The 17160-nt window shown below is 45.0% G+C and overlaps 1 protein-coding gene across 2 annotated transcripts in view; it reads left to right on the forward strand.

Annotated features, from left to right (window-relative positions):
* Nucleotides 1–16807, forward strand: part of HPS4 (HPS4 biogenesis of lysosomal organelles complex 3 subunit 2) — a 37587-nt gene extending 20780 nt beyond the window's left edge. For both annotated transcript variants that reach the window (XM_040416554.1, XM_040416556.1), the window contains exons 9-14: nt 9679–9706; nt 11354–11450; nt 12086–12980; nt 13560–13692; nt 15510–15615; nt 16271–16807. In XM_040416554.1, the coding sequence (XP_040272488.1) occupies nt 9679–9706; nt 11354–11450; nt 12086–12980; nt 13560–13692; nt 15510–15615; nt 16271–16442 (1431 nt within the window). In that variant the 3' untranslated portion in view covers nt 16443–16807. The remainder of the gene's footprint in view (nt 1–9678; nt 9707–11353; nt 11451–12085; nt 12981–13559; nt 13693–15509; nt 15616–16270) is intronic.
* Nucleotides 16808–17160: the final 353 nt, after the last annotated feature.

Raw genomic sequence — 17160 nt, forward strand, 5'->3', positions numbered from 1 at the left:
TATGTTTGTGACTTTTTAAATGCGACTTTTTTTTTTTTCCCCCTCAAAAAGTCACAAGTGCCTCCTTTTTTTACTCCGCCCTCGCCACTTATTCACTTATCTGAGCTGGCGCAGATTTCTGTTTAGACACACGGACTGCCGGAGGGTGCGCCTAATTTATGACGAGGCCTGCGCCTCACCATAAATCGAGCACCTCCTCCAGCAGGGAATGTCAAGACCACAGCAGAAAGCAAGCACTGATCTTGATAAATGTCCCCCAACTTGTGATATCATTACTTTCAAGAAATGCGTCCAGGTGTAGAGGATACCCCCTTGTCATGGTTACAGGTATAAAAGATCATTACAAAGAAGCAGATCTGTGTTTTTCCCCGTCATCTCCGCTCTATTGCTATGGATAGGACATCAATACAGTCCCGGGGGATCCCTTTTAATAAGGCATTCCTAAAGGAACGCTCATGCAGCAGTATTTTCAGTCTATTGTACATGTGTATGCCAAGGGCATCTCATCAGAAGCATGGGGAAAATATTTGATTTCAACCTTCCCCTAACCTTATGTATTTTACGGTCCACAAATATATGTGTGTTCCACAAAAAGATTTGGACAAAAATGCGCACCACAGTCCCCTTGAAGTCAATGAGTCTGCATAAAAAAATGCAGACGTATTTTGCGGATCTGCCATTTGCGTACTGCAAAATGGATGCATGCGGCCTAAGAAACGGAATAAACCCAAAATTCAGTTTTGTAAATGATTATCATGGTGCACCAGTGTGCAAATGCAGTGTAGCGGTCACACCTGTTGGAGAATATGTGACGTCAGGGCTAAACTACACCAGGCACACATCAGTTGCTCAGAAAGCCATGTACCATCTATAGTGTTTTTCCTGGTTGGTGCTTGCCTCCAGTGAGAGGCCTGTGATGTCCCGACCATCGGTCACATGGCCTTTATGTAACTTATTTCCATTCAAGTGGGAACTGAGCTGAAATACCAAGCACGGCCACGGTACAATGTATGGTGCTGTGCGTGGTAGAATATGAAGAGGCCATTCAAACAGCTGATCAAGGGGAGTGCTGGGAATCGGACTCCCTCTGATCAGGTATTGATGAGCTGTCCGGAAATGTGTTGTGGTTCTTAAACGGAATCTGTCAAGCTGGGTTAATGGCATGAATTTTCACTGAGCAGCTCCAGCATGAGCTAAGTGGTGGAGTCCGCAGTGCACTCGCCCAGGAGTCCTGATATTCATGAGCTCCCGGCTGTCTCTGCCCCTCCTTCGGATGAGGGACAACTCTTCCCGTGTACTGTGTATAGGAACAGAGGGCTGCCAAGAGAAGAGAGCTTCTGAGTATGAGGACCACCTAGCATGTGCAGTGTGTTAAGCAGACTCCAGCACAGATTTTAGCATCAATTCTAGTAAGGCTGTGTTCACATCTCTTTTTCTCGTGCATGGCATTGGGGGACACAGCACCATGGGTATATGTCCAACTACTACTAGGAGGCGACACTAGACATAAAAAGTGTTGGCTCTTCCTCTTTGGGCTATACCCTCTCCACAGACACTAGGCAGCTCAGTCTTGTTCTAGTGTCCGTAGGAGGCAGACCTGACCTGCTTTTTGTGCAGACCTTCCTGCTACTTTTTTATTTTATTTTTTTCTTCAATCATTTTTTCTTTCTCTTCTCTGCAGGTTCCGGCCTGCGGCAGGGGTGGCTCCATCGTGTTCCACTTTAGTTGCCCCCCTGCGGGCGCGTACTCAGGTACCTGGCAGCCATCCAGTCCCCAAATCTGCTTCCGCAGTGGAATTCCGGCAGTCCCACGGTTCCCGTGTTGAGTCCGCCGAGGGGGTGGTTACTGCTGCGCCTGAAGACGTCTGAGGGTGAGTATGTTAGATTAGGGATCCCACCCTCCTTCCCGGGCCTGGGCGCATTCCCCCCTCATACTCCCTTCCCGGATAATACAGTAAAATGCCTTGCCTCTGATGTGAAAGGTTGAGAGTTCAAATCCCAGGAGAAACTTTTCCTAATACAGCTCTCATTGCTGTGTGGGTAAATGCCTTGACTCTGATAAGTGCCTTGCCTCTGTTACATTAGGTTGTGGGTTTTTCTCTCAGCTGTATTCTGGCCCCAGAAGCCCCCTGGCCTTCTGTTTTTTTTCTCTCCCTGGGGGTCTCTTCTTCAGTTCTCTCCCCCACCTGGCCCCCGTTCGTTCAGTTCTCTCCCCTGCAGAAGAGGCCCCCGTTCGCGGCAGTTCTGGGGCACTATCGCGATCGCGGCCGTTCGCTCCCGGCCGCGCTCCACTAATTTAGTCCCCGGCTTTTCGGGCCTACTAGGCCGCAACTCCCCGCCCACTTTCTCCCTTCACGGGCTTACTCCGTCTCTTCCCCTCCGTGGGGGGAGCCTGGGAGGGGCCTCTTCTGCCTGCCCTAGGTTCCCTGCTCTCTCTCTGAGGGGCGGTTCTTCCTCCGGCTGTCGGCTCCTGCTATCTCCGGTTGCCATCTTCTGCTCTGGGTGCGCTGCACAGCTCCTGGGGTCCGGTAGGCAGCCTCTGGCTGAATTGCTCCGCAGGCTCCTTTCCCTCTCTCCCCTCTCGATTGCTGCATTCTCCTGCAGCCCTGCCACCTGCTATATTGCTGCTGCAGCACCTCTTGGGAACTGTGGCATCCGGGGTCAGATAGGTCAGCCCTGCTGCTCTATGGGGCCTTGCTATGGCTTCCCTCACTCCAGTGTGCCCCTGCTGAGATCTCCTGGGCTTGCATCTGGTTCCCTTCTTCCCTGATAATTCGTTTTGCCGGAGTTTCTCCGGTCTTGCGCTTCTCAGCGATATTTTGTTTTCAGAGGCTCGTTCCTCGTCTCCTGGTTTGGGGATGCAGGTCTTATTTTTTCTCTTTTCCTGGTTTTTACTTTCTACCCCCTCCCCTTCCAGGGGTTGGCGGTTTCCCTTTGGGATTTTTTCCTTTCAATAGGGCGCTTAATTTTTTCACCTGCTTTGCGGTGAGGGGAGACCCGCTCCACTCACATGTGAGCCTTGCTATGGCTTACCTCACTCGTTGGCCTTCAGTGATTCCATGTTCCCTTGCTCCCCTGGCCCTTCAGGGGTTGACCTCAGGGTGTTTGTGCTTTCGCCTGAGACAATTGGGATGTTAGGTAGATCCGATACGCGATGCTGTCCTACTTTCTCTTCAGCCTTTGGATGAGCTGGGTGTTCCCCTTTGCCTTCTTCGTGCATTTGGGACCTTCTCCCAGGCATTTGTCCTGGGGTGCTGGCAGTCGTCACTGTGGCCTCCTTGGGGTTTCTCCCTTGTTATGAGGCTTCCTGCCTATTCCGTGCTTTTCTCCTGGGTCATATGGTTCTCCCGCACCTGTATGCCCAACAGGTGGCATGGTTGTTCTTCCCACCCTCGGGGACTGCTTTGGGACGTCCCATGGTGCTGTGTCCCCCAATGCCATGCACGAGAAAATTTTAAATTTTTTGTACTCACCGTAAAATCCTTTTCTCGTAGTAGGCATTGGGGGACACAGATCCCACCCTATGTTGTTTTACTTCCGCTTCTCCGGGATGGTCTCTTGATCTTTCCCGGTACGGGAGTTGTTGGTTCCTTGCCTTTCTTCTCTCTCCTACTGCTTTTGGTACAAACTGAGCTGCCTAGTGTCTGTGGAGAGGGTATAGCCCAACGGGGAGGAGCCAACACTTTTTATGTCTAGTGTCGCCTCCTAGTGGTAGTTGGACATATACCCATGGTGCTGTGTCCCCCAATGCCTACTACGAGAAAAGGATTTTACGGTGAGTACAAAAAATCCCATTTTTGCTGTTGGCTGGACAAAAAAAAATGTTGCATGCAATGGTTTTTGTCAGGCTGAAACCTGGCACTTATGTTGGATATCGTCCGGATCTCCACCAGACCCTCATTGCAGTCAATGGGGATCCGACGTCTCACAACTGTCATGTGAATGAGGCCTAAGCCTTTTCATCAGAATCTCTGTCACCATTTTACGCTGCCCTCAGATAGGTGACAGATTCCTTTTAATGCTACTGTAATAATGTTTGGATCATCTCTTAGCCCCTTGAGCTGGATCAGTCTTCTTTGGGAGAGAACTTGAATCTAGCCTGTGTCCTCTCCTGTTTAATGCATAGCATAAACTATATATGAACACAGTCCTGTAGGGGTTTATTTCATGGACACAGTGTAATGTACTGTAAAACATCGGAAATAACCTCTTTTGTGAAGTCTTCTACTGTTGCCTCTCTGCTCCTGTTCTCCCTCTGCCGCTTCTTCTGAGAACTCGTGAGCAGGGCTGTAGGTTAGTCCTCTGCCATGGGTAAGTTCGGATGAAAAAGGCTAGACTGCGAAACACTGCGGTGCAAGGAATTGTGGAAAGGCACTGCAAACAAATTATATTCATTATTTAATAAAATATGATTCCAATTAGTATGCAGTGCTGCATCCATAACCGCTGCCTCCTGGAATATTCTTAAAGGGTCTGTCTTCTGCCAACTCCGACATGCATACAATGCAGGGAGATAAAAAATTGCCCTTTTTTTTTTATTAAGGGATCTATTTTATAGCACCCACCGTATATCACCACGCTCAATTGTTTTGTAATTTATAGCGGTTATATGCAGAGATATTAGATTTGAGAATGTACTACAGTGCTTTCGGTCCCCCTCCTTCCTCCCTACTGGGTCCGCCGTCCCGTATCTGTGTTCCTCATCTCTGGCGGGTCTTCTGGATTATCATTCGCTATAGTGGCTGAACAGAAACGTATTATTCTTTGCTTGTCCATGTAAATAGTGATGCCGAGTCCTCGCACGGCTGAATACACTGCAGCTCCCTCTTTTGGGGGCTATAGTGTGGGAACCATAAGTTACATACCAAATTTGCACTTTATTTCTGAGGGGGATAGGATGGATGTTCCGCTTATTAGGCTACTTTCACACTCGCGTTTGGTGTGGATCCGTCATGGATCTGCACAGACGGATCCGTTCAGATAATACAACCGTCTGCATCCGTTCAGAACTGATCCATTTGTATTATCTGTAACATAGCCAAGACGGATACGTCTTGAACACCATTGAAAGTCAATGGAGGACGGATCCGTTTTCTATTGTGCCAGATTGTGTCAGTGAAAACGGATCCGTCCCCATTGACTTACATTGTGTGTCAAGACGGATGCGTTTGGCTCAGTTTCGTCAGATGGACACCAAAACGCTGCAAGCAGCCTTTTGGTGTCCGCCTCCAAAGCAGAATGGAGACAAACTAATGTATTCTGAGCGGCTCCTTTTCCTTTCAGAATGCATTAGGGCAAAACTGATCTGTTTTGGACCGCTTGTGAGATCCCTGAACGGATCTCGCAAACTGAAACCAAAACGCCAATGTGAAAGTAGCCTTACAAATGGATTGGGAGGAAGCACTAATATTGAGCATCTTGGGGAGGAAAACAAAACTACAAAGATGTGTCTTTTTTGGAACTGGATTACAATTGCAGCGCCGTACAGAATTGCAGAGAACTACAGCTTGCAGAGAGAGAGAGAGTCAGGTGGTATTCTGCCCACATGCCAAAATGATGGGTTAATGATTGCCATCTACTACGGCTTCCATTTGTGTATGCCGGTACTTTGCAGAGTAAGGAGGCATTCGCACGACCAATTTTTCAGTCCCCAAAATACGGATGACGTTCGTGTGATGTCCATTTTGCATCCATTTTTTTTTGCGGACACTTTGACTTCAATAAGTCCATGCTCAAGAATAGGACATGTTCTATCTTTTGCGGGATGGACATACAGATGCGGACAGCACACAAATGTCTTCCGTGTGCTTTTGTGTTTGTGTAAATGCCCCCTAAGGTGGTTTGTGGGCCTGTCCCTATAGTAAACCTCTAGCACGAGCAGGGGCGCCAGCATTAACTTGGAGATGCAGAATCTCTGAGCTAAAACTTGAAGGGGTACAGAGATTGGAAGAGTGCCAGGACCCCTTAGTCCTTGTAATCCATGAGGACCACCACCCAATACAGTATGACAGAGCTCTGCTTGGAAAATGAATTCTGACCTGCCCGTGATAACACTATGTCACCGCTATACCCATCCAGTGTATACTTTGATAAGAATGTAATGTTCCTACAACGTATAAAGGCATTTGCAACAAATTGGTTCCTAATGAATTCCAAGCACCATCTTAGATTTGCTCTTTTGGAAGGAGTTATGTGTTAATGGCTTAATCTAAACATTTATCCTGCTAGATTGCCTAAGCCTTTGAAGCTGGCCAAGCAGCTAATGGGATTACTGCGCCTGGATTTGCATGACCCGTGGTCATTTCCACACATGTGATGAGCAGATTATTGCAAGAGGATGAGAGAGGTTTGTGGGCCACCTTGTGAGCGGCATTGTTCTGTCCGCACACCAGTGATTGGCGGGAATGTGTTTTGATCTACGCTCCTCCTGATTAATCCTATCAGGGCTATTTGTACAGCAGACCTTGATGGTGGTGATTGAAGTTCCAGCCTATGGTCGAGCACTTCAAACGGGCGGCAGTGACTGTACATCGCAGGAGGGACCTTTACAAAAACCCATGCAAATTAAAATGATGGTGAATCAAGGCTGTCTATCCATGTGAGGTTTATTGCTGTGTATTGTAATGAACAGATTAGCTGACCTATATAGAATATTCCCTATCCGAACGAAAAACCCTCCTCTGCGGAATATTCTTACTTTCTCCTTTGCTGTGTGTACCTGCAGAGCTCAGACTGGCATCCTCATAAGTATCTGGGTATCAGTCATATTGGAGATGAAAGGGCAGTAGAGCGGTCGCATGCGCTGCTTGCCGTTTTTTTGGATGTTTTCAGGGCAGTAGATCTGAACTTAGAAACAGACGCCCACGTACATGTATGGTTGCCATTTTTTTGTATGTTTTCAGGGCAGTAGATCTGAACATAGAATGTACAGATGACTGTTAATTAGTGTTGAGCGAACTTCTGTTTTAAGTTCGGCGTCTAAAGTTCGGCTTCCGGTTAGCGGAGAATCCCGATATGGATTCCGAATTCCGTTGTGGTCCGTGGTAGCGGAATCAATAATCGGCCATTATTGATTCCGCTACCACGGACCACAACGGAATTCGGAATCCATATCGGGATTCTCCGCTAACCGGAAGCCGAACTTTAGACGCCGAACTTAAAACAGAAGTTCGCTCAACACTACTGTTAATGCTCTCAATCAGGGTTTTCCCAAGGAATTCTGATATTCACACTGAAGTTTTTTTATTTATTTTTTCCCACCTCAAAATTTGGTCCAAAAAATGCCTCAAAACAGCCTACCATTCACTTCAATGAGAAGCAGCTCTGTGGGTTTTTCCACAGGAAAATAAATTGCATAGTTAGGGTACTTTCACACGTTTTTCTTTTCTGGCGCTGAGTTCCGTCCTAGGGGCTCAATACCGGGAAAGAACTGATCAGTTTTATCCTAATGGATTCTGAATGGAGAGAAATCCGTTCAGGATGTCATCAGTTCAGTTACTGAACAGCGTTTTGGACGGAGGAAATACCGCAGCATGCTGCAGTATTATCTCCGTCCAAAATTCCGGATCAGTTGCCGGATCCGGCATTAATTTACATTGAAATGTATTAGTGCCGGTTCCGGCATTAAAAATACCGCAATGCCGGATCTGTCCTTCGGTAAAAATGTGGAAAAAAAATAGAAACGGATCCGTTTGTCCGTATGACAAACGGAGAGACGGATCTGTTCTTGCAATGCATTTGTGAGACGTATTCGCATCCGGATCAGTCTACAAATGCTGCCCACTTGCATGCAGATTGCCTGATCCGGCAGGATCACTCTGCCGCAAGTGTGAAAGTAGCCTTACAAGGTTGCACAGGACTTTCTCGTAGGAAATAATAGTTGTCAAATAATGACCACAAATTGCATGCAGCTTTAAATCGCTGTGTGCTGCAGTCTGACTATTTTTCTGTACATGGGCCTTATTTTTACTAATCCACTACACTCCATTAGTTAATGAACTATTTCATTAGAATAAATGGCTCCCAGAATCATTCCATTACAGATGTTTCCATCATTACCTTTGCTCAAATCCAGCTAAAGACTTCCATTTTCTCATGAAAAGAAAATGTAAAAAAAAAAATATTGCACAACACCCTTGACAGGCTGCAATTCGCAGCACAACCACTGGGTGGCCGCACGTAGACGCATACAGGATAGATCTCTAGAAACACATTATTGTAAATCATGTTCTTTTTTTAAAAGCTGGTCATCTTATGCCACGTATCTCAGGACGTGTTGAGCACACGGCTGTATATGCATTTTTGTCATAATATTAATAATCCAAATCACCTCTTTATTCTGTTTTCTCTCTCATCCTCCAGTGACTAGCATTTAACATGAATATTGTCTTCCTAGATAAATTGGGCAATAATATTATATTAATATTGATATGTTGATTTCTCGGCAGAGTCTAGAAATAGCTCACATTTTATGAGGTTTAGTGCTGCATTCCTGCCAGCCTCTGAGTTACTGAACCCAGTGCAGGTGCCATCTTAGCGGAGCTAGCGTCGGCAGTATATGCCTGTTTCTGGGTAACATCCATCATGGCTCCCTCACGGGCTGTCATCTAACTTTTCTAAACTCTTTATTGGTAAATCTGCCAAGTTTTACATTAACACTGGAGTTGCTGGTTTTTGAATGATGACACAGATATTCCAAGTGTATAGTGGAAGTACTTAGTCTAGTAAATCAAAGTTTACGGTATGATTGCCATTAACCTGTTATAGCCTTCATAACACAAATTATACTGTTTCTGCATTGCTAATATGTGACGTTATGTCCATTGACTTCAAAGGAGTATCCCAGGATTTTAACACTCATAGTCTATCCTCAGGATAAGCCATCAATATCCGATCAGCGGGGGTCTGACGCCCCGCACCCCGCTGATTGGCTATTGTAGAGTAGCTCCAGCACCGGAACTATACAGCTCCATCTATTGTGCAGGGGATAGAGTTTGTAGCTGCAGCTCTGCTACCATTCACTTCAATGGGAGCAGCCTGTGGTTACCAGCCAGGGTTGTCAATCCAAACTTTTCTCTTTTCTGGACAACTTATCCCAAAATAACTGAAGCCAACATATTTTACAGACAAGTTGGAAAACCATAATGAATGATAAAGATTATAATTTATTACAGGCCTGTAGCTCAATATACTGATTTGCCCAACTTCGCGAATAACTAACTAACTTTGGCTCATCGGAGACCGTACATTTTAATACTTTTGAGACGGATCTCTGTACAGTATTAATCCGAAGTTTTGAATGAAGCTACTTTGGATTTAACATTCGAAGCTTTCTTCGCTCATTAATAGTCATGAGTATTAAAATTCTGGAATGCCCCTTTAATGAGAAAAACTCACTGAAAAAAGTGGCCTAAACGGGTGGAAATGCTCCAAACCCAGACACTGTGGCGTGTCTATAACCGGGGGAGCAATTCCTCCGCATGCGGTCCGCACATAACGCCAATCCCCAGCAAAAAATGCGTACAATGGAGGATGCCGGGGCGGACCGCATGCACCACAAGGACATCTTACACAAAATGATACATTGTGCAGATGAAAAAATAATATATATATATATATACACAAATCATGCCCCAGAAATGCCCCTTTAATGTTTTTTTTTTTTTTTTCTTTTTTTCAGTCACCCTCGAGCACCTTCCAAGGACAAGGTAGGATTGTGGTAGAATTATCTTTCCTAATAGCAGTCCTCCATAATCTGGTATCTGATGTAGCATCCTACAGTGTCTGATTTTATATAGAATCCAGCAGAAATAAAATAAAAACCTTTGTCATACTTTCATGTACATGAGCCTTGACAGTAAAAAAGGTAGATGAAAGCAATCCAGATAAAGTTGCATTGTCTCCGCATCTGCAATTTTCTGTAAAAAATAAAAAAAATCCTCCACATGTGTCTTGCCAAGCACCTTTTAAAGGAAGAGCATTAGTAATGGTCATCAGTAACGCAACCAAGTTCTCTGATGCATATATAAGGCTACTTTCACACTAGCGTTCGGAGCGGATCCGTCTGATGTTTCATCAGACGGATCCGCTCCGATAAGGCAGACGTTTGTATCCGTTCAGAACGGATCCGTCTGCATTAAAACTTAGAAAATTTTCTAATTATGAAAGTAGCCTGAGCGGATCCGTTCAGACTTTACATTGTAAGTCAATGGGGAACGGATCCGCTTGAAGATTGAGCCATATGGTGTCATCTTCAAGCGGATCCGTCCCCATTGACTTACATTGTAAGTCTGGACGGATCCGCTCGCCTCCGCACGGCCAGGCGGACACCCGAACGCTGCAAGCAGCGTTCAGGTGTCCGCTCACGGAGCGGAGGCTGAACGCTGGCAGGCGGATGCATTCTCAGTGGATCCGCCTCCACTCAGAATGCATTGGGGCCAGACGGATGCGTTCGGGGCCGCTCGTGAGCCCCTTCAAACGGAGCGCACGAGCGGACACCCGAACGCTCATGTGAAAGTAGCCTAAAATAACTGGAGAAAAAATACAATAAATTTTTTTTTATTTATTAATTAATAATATTCATATTCGGTGTTTATAAGCTTTAACCCGTTAGTTTATGCCCATATGTGTTTTTTTTGCCACTTTGTAACGGGCTTTAAACCTGCACATACACTTGTTTTTACTGCACTGCAGGTTTAGCCTGGCATGGGTGTCCTATTGCCAGGTGGAGCGGGTGACATCTGTTCCAAGAATCGAAGGAACCACCGATTACGACCATAATAAGCCCTTAGATGCTGCTGTCAATAGTGACTGCAGCATTTAAGTAGTTTCAGAGGAAGGAGGCTCCCTTTGTCAACTATTGCAAATGCAATCGTGGAGTGCCGATGTTTTTACATGGCAGCAGGGGGTCTAATGAAGTCCCCCGGGTCTGCCTTCTGTGTATGCCTATTAGGCCAAATTGCCTGTACATTTTCTACTGACAGTATAATACACTGCACTATGTCAGAATCCACTTGTGGGGCTAAATAGTGGTAAAAATAAGAATTAAATAAAGTTTTATTAAAAAAAAAATTTTTTAAATCTACCCTTTCCCTACAAAAATCCCTCCACCTATTTGGCATCCATAACGACCTGATATATACAATTATAATGTTAGTTATCCTGCATGATGAATGCAGTAAAAAAGGATGGAAATGCCTTTTTCAGGCAGTTTTGTCATTAAAAAAAATCATAAATGATCCATATGTACCCCAAAATGATGCCCGAATAATCGTCGACCCCCTCCCATACAAATCAAGGCATCTAAAAGCTAAGTAAATCTAAAACAGGTATTTGTTCCTACTTCTATGTTACAGATGCCTTATTACCTCAGGATGTCTACATGATCCCAGTGTTCGTCATGGAAAAAGAAGCCACTGCACTTCGCCAGTACCCAGTTCAGTGGATGACCAGGTACTGTTGATCATGAAAAAGTAGATGGGTGAAACACAAAGAGATGCATGAAACTATTTGAGGCTCATTGTTGTATTTCATCCTTTACCATTTTTAGAAATTCTTACTATACTTTCATGTGTCTTCTGTTTCATTCTCTCTCTCCATCCTTTAGCATTGGACTGTTTCTAATATCGAACCATGGTTGCTGACTGTGGGTTGCTGTGGGAACCAAACCAGTTGTTTCTGTTGCATGTGATCTACAGGCCTATGGCAGAAACTCTTTCTTCACACTGTCAGTCGAGAAGTGAATAGAGCTGTGGACCAAACTGCATGCTACCGCTCCATTCAGAAGGGGAACACCTTGGGATCCCAGCAGTCACTTCACGATCCATTATTTATTGCCCTTCTTTTGGATAGGAAATAAATAATTTTCATGGCCTAAACCCCTTAAACACCCACATTGTTGAAAGTGGTTCTGAGGCCACTGAACCCAGCAGGAACCCCACCAGTCAACATTGCTTTCTCACAGTAGGCATTTATTTTCTGCAACAGTTTTTATGCATGAGGCTCAAAAGTCAGTGTTTCCTGTAGAACCTAATCATAGCTTGGTACATACATATACTCTACATACTGAAATGCATGTCTATCTCTAGAATACCAAGTTCCTCAAGAAGAAGTTCAAGTATTTCTAACAGCCTCAGCGAAGAAGCCCAAGTTAACCAGTCTCATGTCTCAGAAGGGGAATCCTTTGATAAAGAGAAAATTAATGTTGAATCTGCTTCATTACTAATGGAAGATGTTTCCCAGGAGTCAGCAGAAGATGTCGGAGCTAAGAATGACAGTATTGCCTCAGATTCTGAGCTTCTGGGAACCCTGATACACGTTCCAATGCAGAGCTCATCTCTATGTGAACCTACAAACACGCTTAATACAGGTGGTGAAGACAAAAAAATAAATGTGAAAGAATGCAGCAGCTCAGATGATGTGTTCGTAGACAGTCTGAAGAACTCATCTCTAATGACTTCTGAAGACCAAACGAAGCTGCTTGTGTTGAAACAAGACCTTCAAAGTGAATGCGAACATTTGTCTACAGGGAGTTTTGTTTCTTGCTATTCTACAAATGAGTTGGAGAAAAGCAGTCGAGAGGAATCTGTCAGCTCCTTTCTGGAGGAAAGCCAAGTCACCGTGAACAAGAAAGATGATTTATTAACCATGGAAGAGAAGTCTGGAGACCACCATGTAGTTAAGAGTGCAGAGAGCAGACTGGAGATGTTGCACATTACAGAGGGTGACACACAAGGTGATGGGAAAGATGCTGAAACTTCTAAGGAGATTACAGAGTCCTACGAGAGCACAAACACTGAAAACAGTCAGTCGGCCAAATTTTGTAATTTTACAGACTGGACATTGACACTGAGCTCTAACCCGCCAAGCAGCAGCTCAAAACTGGTGCAGATGGTCTTGTATGTCCATAACGTGAAAGGCTTAGTGCTGTCTCTCATAGGAGAAAGTGATTTTAAATACATTAAGGAGACCATTCAAGATGTGGTAAGTATGAAGCATGTTTCTCAGCCGTTTTTGATTGAGCATTGTATAGATAACATGGGTATAAAGAGTATTTCAGAATTTTTCCTGCTGCCAACACTGTTGGTGTTTACAATTCTATATGTGGTGGCAACCCCTAAACATATGGCTGCCCTTGAGTTCTCTTTGGCAGCAATATTGGTTGACCAAAAAGGACAAGGATCTTGGTGGTTATGCGTTAGGCTCCGTGCCCACAGCCATTGCCATTTATGCAGTCCACAGAACTGAGGATCTGTAAAATACTGACACCAGACGTGTGCATCCCGCTGGTTCAAGAATAGGACCTGTTCTATAATTTGAAGAATGACCGCACGGATGCAGATGGCACACGGTCGTGTCGTGTTTTTTGCACCCCCATAGAAATATAAATAGGTCTACATGAGACCCGGAAAAAATGCAGATTGAACACGATCCAAAAATATGAGGCCTTAGGACTTGACTCTCTCTACATGGTAGCCTACAATGCGCGTAGATCCTGCTGGGATAGTAAGTAACAGTTTTCCACAAGATCTGCTAACATTTCCATTATGTCTCATTCTTTAGTATGACAGCACACTGGCTTCTCTCAATGGCTTAGAAGTTCATCTGAAGGAGACTTTACCAGTAGACAATAATAATTTATCAAAGAGCACCTACAACTTTACCCACTATGACTCTATTCAGAACACGCTTACTGGTACGTATACCACCTGTCCACCTGTCAGTGAAGCAGAGGGCCCTGGAAATGTTTTGTACAGGGTGTTGGGGGGGGGGGGGGGGGTCAAAGTCTAAATGAAATGTCCAGAAACTAGAACGATAACCTTACCATTAGTGTTATATTTTTGATACTCCCTGTCGGAAATGAATCGGTCAGCTTCTATCTATATTATACTAAGTAGAGTGTTATAAAGGACATGTAAAACTGTATCTTTGCCATTGAAATCCGTGTCTGAAAAATCACAGTTTTAAAAGGTACCAGTGTCTCGCTGAGTACTGAGTGTTCCTCTTCTCACTAAGCCTTGTCAACACTATCCCGATTTTGTGTGGCCCTATGATCTCGTGTGTATGCTCCAGAATTTAGGCTTCTGCTCATCACACCACGGAGCTTCACTTCCAGGTGCGCTGTGATGTACTAGGGCTCATGCGCAGGACAGGCCTTCTCTCCTGCGCAGGACTCAGATGCCTTACTAAGCATGTGGCGAAATTCCAGCAGGCAGCGCAGTTGTAAGTTTACGGGCCAGACAAGAGAAGGACACAGATACCTGGCCCTGTCAGTCTACAAGTAAAGGAGGGGCTCAGAACATCTCGGTATATTTATAAGAAAAAAATAAAATATTTTTCTACCTAATGCAGCCACGGATCACAGAGACAAATGTACTGCTTAAAGGGTGTCAGCTGAACCTAACTAGCCTATTCCTAGTTTTATCCATGCCCCCGTTACTCCATAAATGTAACTTTTATAATATGCTATTTAGCCTCTAGGAGCAGGGGGGGGGCGTTGTTTCTGCTCTTAGAGGCTCCGTTTTCCCACCTCTGTCACCTCCCTCCAAGTCCTGATTGACAGGGCCAGGCAGCATTCGCATCATCCTGCAGGCCCTGAGTGCATGTTAAATCTCGTGCCTGCGCCGTGCCGTTAAGTATTCGGCGCAGGCATAGTGAAGGAAGGACGCTCACTGGCTGCCGACTTCCTTACTGCGCCTGCGCTAATTACTGAATGGCACGCCCCAGGCGCGAGATTTGCCATGCACTCAGAGCCGGCAGGAGGACGAATGCTGCCTGGCCCTGTCAATCAAGACTTGGAGGGAGGTGACAGAGGTGGGAAAACGGAGCCTCTACGAGCAGGAGCAATGCCCCCCCCCCCCCGCTCCTAGAGGCTATTTAGCATATTATAAAAGTTATATTTCTGGAGTAACGGGGGCATAGATAAAACTAGGAATAAAAACGAAATGGATCCGTTTGTATTATCTGTAACATTGCCAAGACAGATCCGTCATGAACTCTATTGAAAGTCAATGGGGGACGGATCCGTTTTCTATTGTGTCAGAGAAAACTGTTCCGTCCTCATTGACTTGGATTGGGGAATCACGCTGGATCCGTTTTGTTTCGCATCCCATGAAGGAAAGAAAACCGCAGCTTGCTATGGTTTGCTTTCCAATTATGAGAACGGAACGAAATTCATTTTGGAGCGTTCCGTTCTGTTCAGTTACGTTTTGTCCCCATTGACAATGAATGGGGACAAAACGGAAGTGTTTTTCTCCGGTATTGAGATCCTATGACTGATCTCAATACCGGAAAAGAGAAACGCTAGTGTGAAAGTAGCCTTCATTGTCTATTCAAGCCCTGCCTGCCACTCTGCTTAGTTTAAAATGCAGATCCAAGCTGACAGATTGGGCCTATTTCCATCTCCTACTGATTGTCTATCGCTAGGATTTGCCATCATTTCATGAGACTGCAATCCCTAATAACCGTTAATCTGTGTAGCATCAGTAAAAGAATGCTCTTTATGTCTTACAGCCAATCTGCCATCAGCGTCGAGCACAAGTGACCAGTTCCAAAGAGCTGCCAACCTAATCCACTCTGACTTTAGCATATGCTCAACTTTACAGGAGATGACTGTAAGGTAAGAGTATGGGGTTTGCCTTGAGGGAGGTGTTAAAGGGGTTTGTGTCACCTCAGCAAATAACATTTATCATGTAGAGGAAGTGAATACAAGGCACTTACTAATGTATTGTGATTGTCCATATTACTTACTTTGCTGGCTGGATTCATTTTTCCATCACATTATACACTGCTCGTTTCCAATCTGCAAGCCATCAATGGTGGCCGTGTTTGCACACTAGGAAAAAGATCTAGCTAGTGTGCAGTCCCACAGTCCCGGCCACCCGATAGGCTGACGTTTATTCCTATATTGTGCAAGCACGGCCACCGCTGCTGGATTGCAGGGTGGTGGTAACCATGGAAACGAGAAGTGTATAGTGTGATGGGAAAATGAATCCAGCCAACAAAGGAAGCAATATGGACAATCACAATACATTAGGAAGTGCCTTGTATTAACTTCCTCTTCATAATAAATGCTATTTGCTGCAGTGAGACAACCCCTTTATGTCTTCACCTCCAGTCGTACAGACTTTCTAGTTGTAGTGTAAAACTGCCTTGGACAATTGTATAGAGGAGGACAGCATATGATGACCAGAATGCATTGCTGTTATTAAAAAAATAAAATTAGGCCTAAAGTTGTCTCCTGCACTAATGTTGATGCTGAATGACCATTACAGGAACGCCTCTTCATCTGTCTACGGCTGTCAGAGTATTGTCCATGAAACTTACTTCCAGCAACTAAGTCCTCTCTACAGAAACTCTGGAGCTCCGGACCCACAGGACACTGCCTTCATGCTGCATAGCAGAGCCAAGCAGAAGCTACTGAAACATGGGCTCAACCTGCTTTAACAGTGCAATAACCTAAGACATCAGATTGCAACGATGGGACCCTGCCCAAGACTGGATAGCAGCAATAACTACATGGACCATACTCTGTTATGTATCTATGTCTGAAATGTTCAAGCTGGTTTTCTATTTTCCGCCATAAATGAAAGGATGGTTAGGACTCCGTGTATTGATTTGTAACTGAATATGATTGTTGGTACCCTAAGGGCTCATGCACACAACCTTATGGCTCCATATGGTCTCCAATTAATACAGAGCTACAGGAAGGGGCGGGCCTATAACGCACCATTTTGTGCCAAAATTTGGCCACAATTGTGGTGCAAAAATCTGTAAAGTAAGCCAACCAATAGTTGGTATAGAGCCAGAGAATTCTCTATCCCTGCACCACATTTATCATCCAGCCTAGACAGTCTAAGCTTACACCTTAATTAGGTTTAGTAAACCTGGGTCAATGATCTTAGGTTTCAACATTGGCGTTAAGGCATTGTCCAGGATTTTTATATTGATGACCGATAGGATAGGCTATCAATATCTGCTGATTGGTGGGGGTCCGTGCGGTTTTCGAGTATCTCTGTCACTAGACCCCCCCTTACGATTTGCTGTTTCCAAGTATCTAGTGCTGAAACTACACAGCATCATTGATCCTGTAGTGGACGGAGCTGGTTACTGCAGTGCTGCAGTCACCAGCTCCGCCGACTATACATTGGGCTAAGGCTACTTT

Source organism: Bufo bufo, chromosome 2 (genome assembly GCF_905171765.1).
Source record: "Bufo bufo chromosome 2, aBufBuf1.1, whole genome shotgun sequence".
Classification (NCBI taxonomy): domain Eukaryota; kingdom Metazoa; phylum Chordata; class Amphibia; order Anura; family Bufonidae; genus Bufo; species Bufo bufo.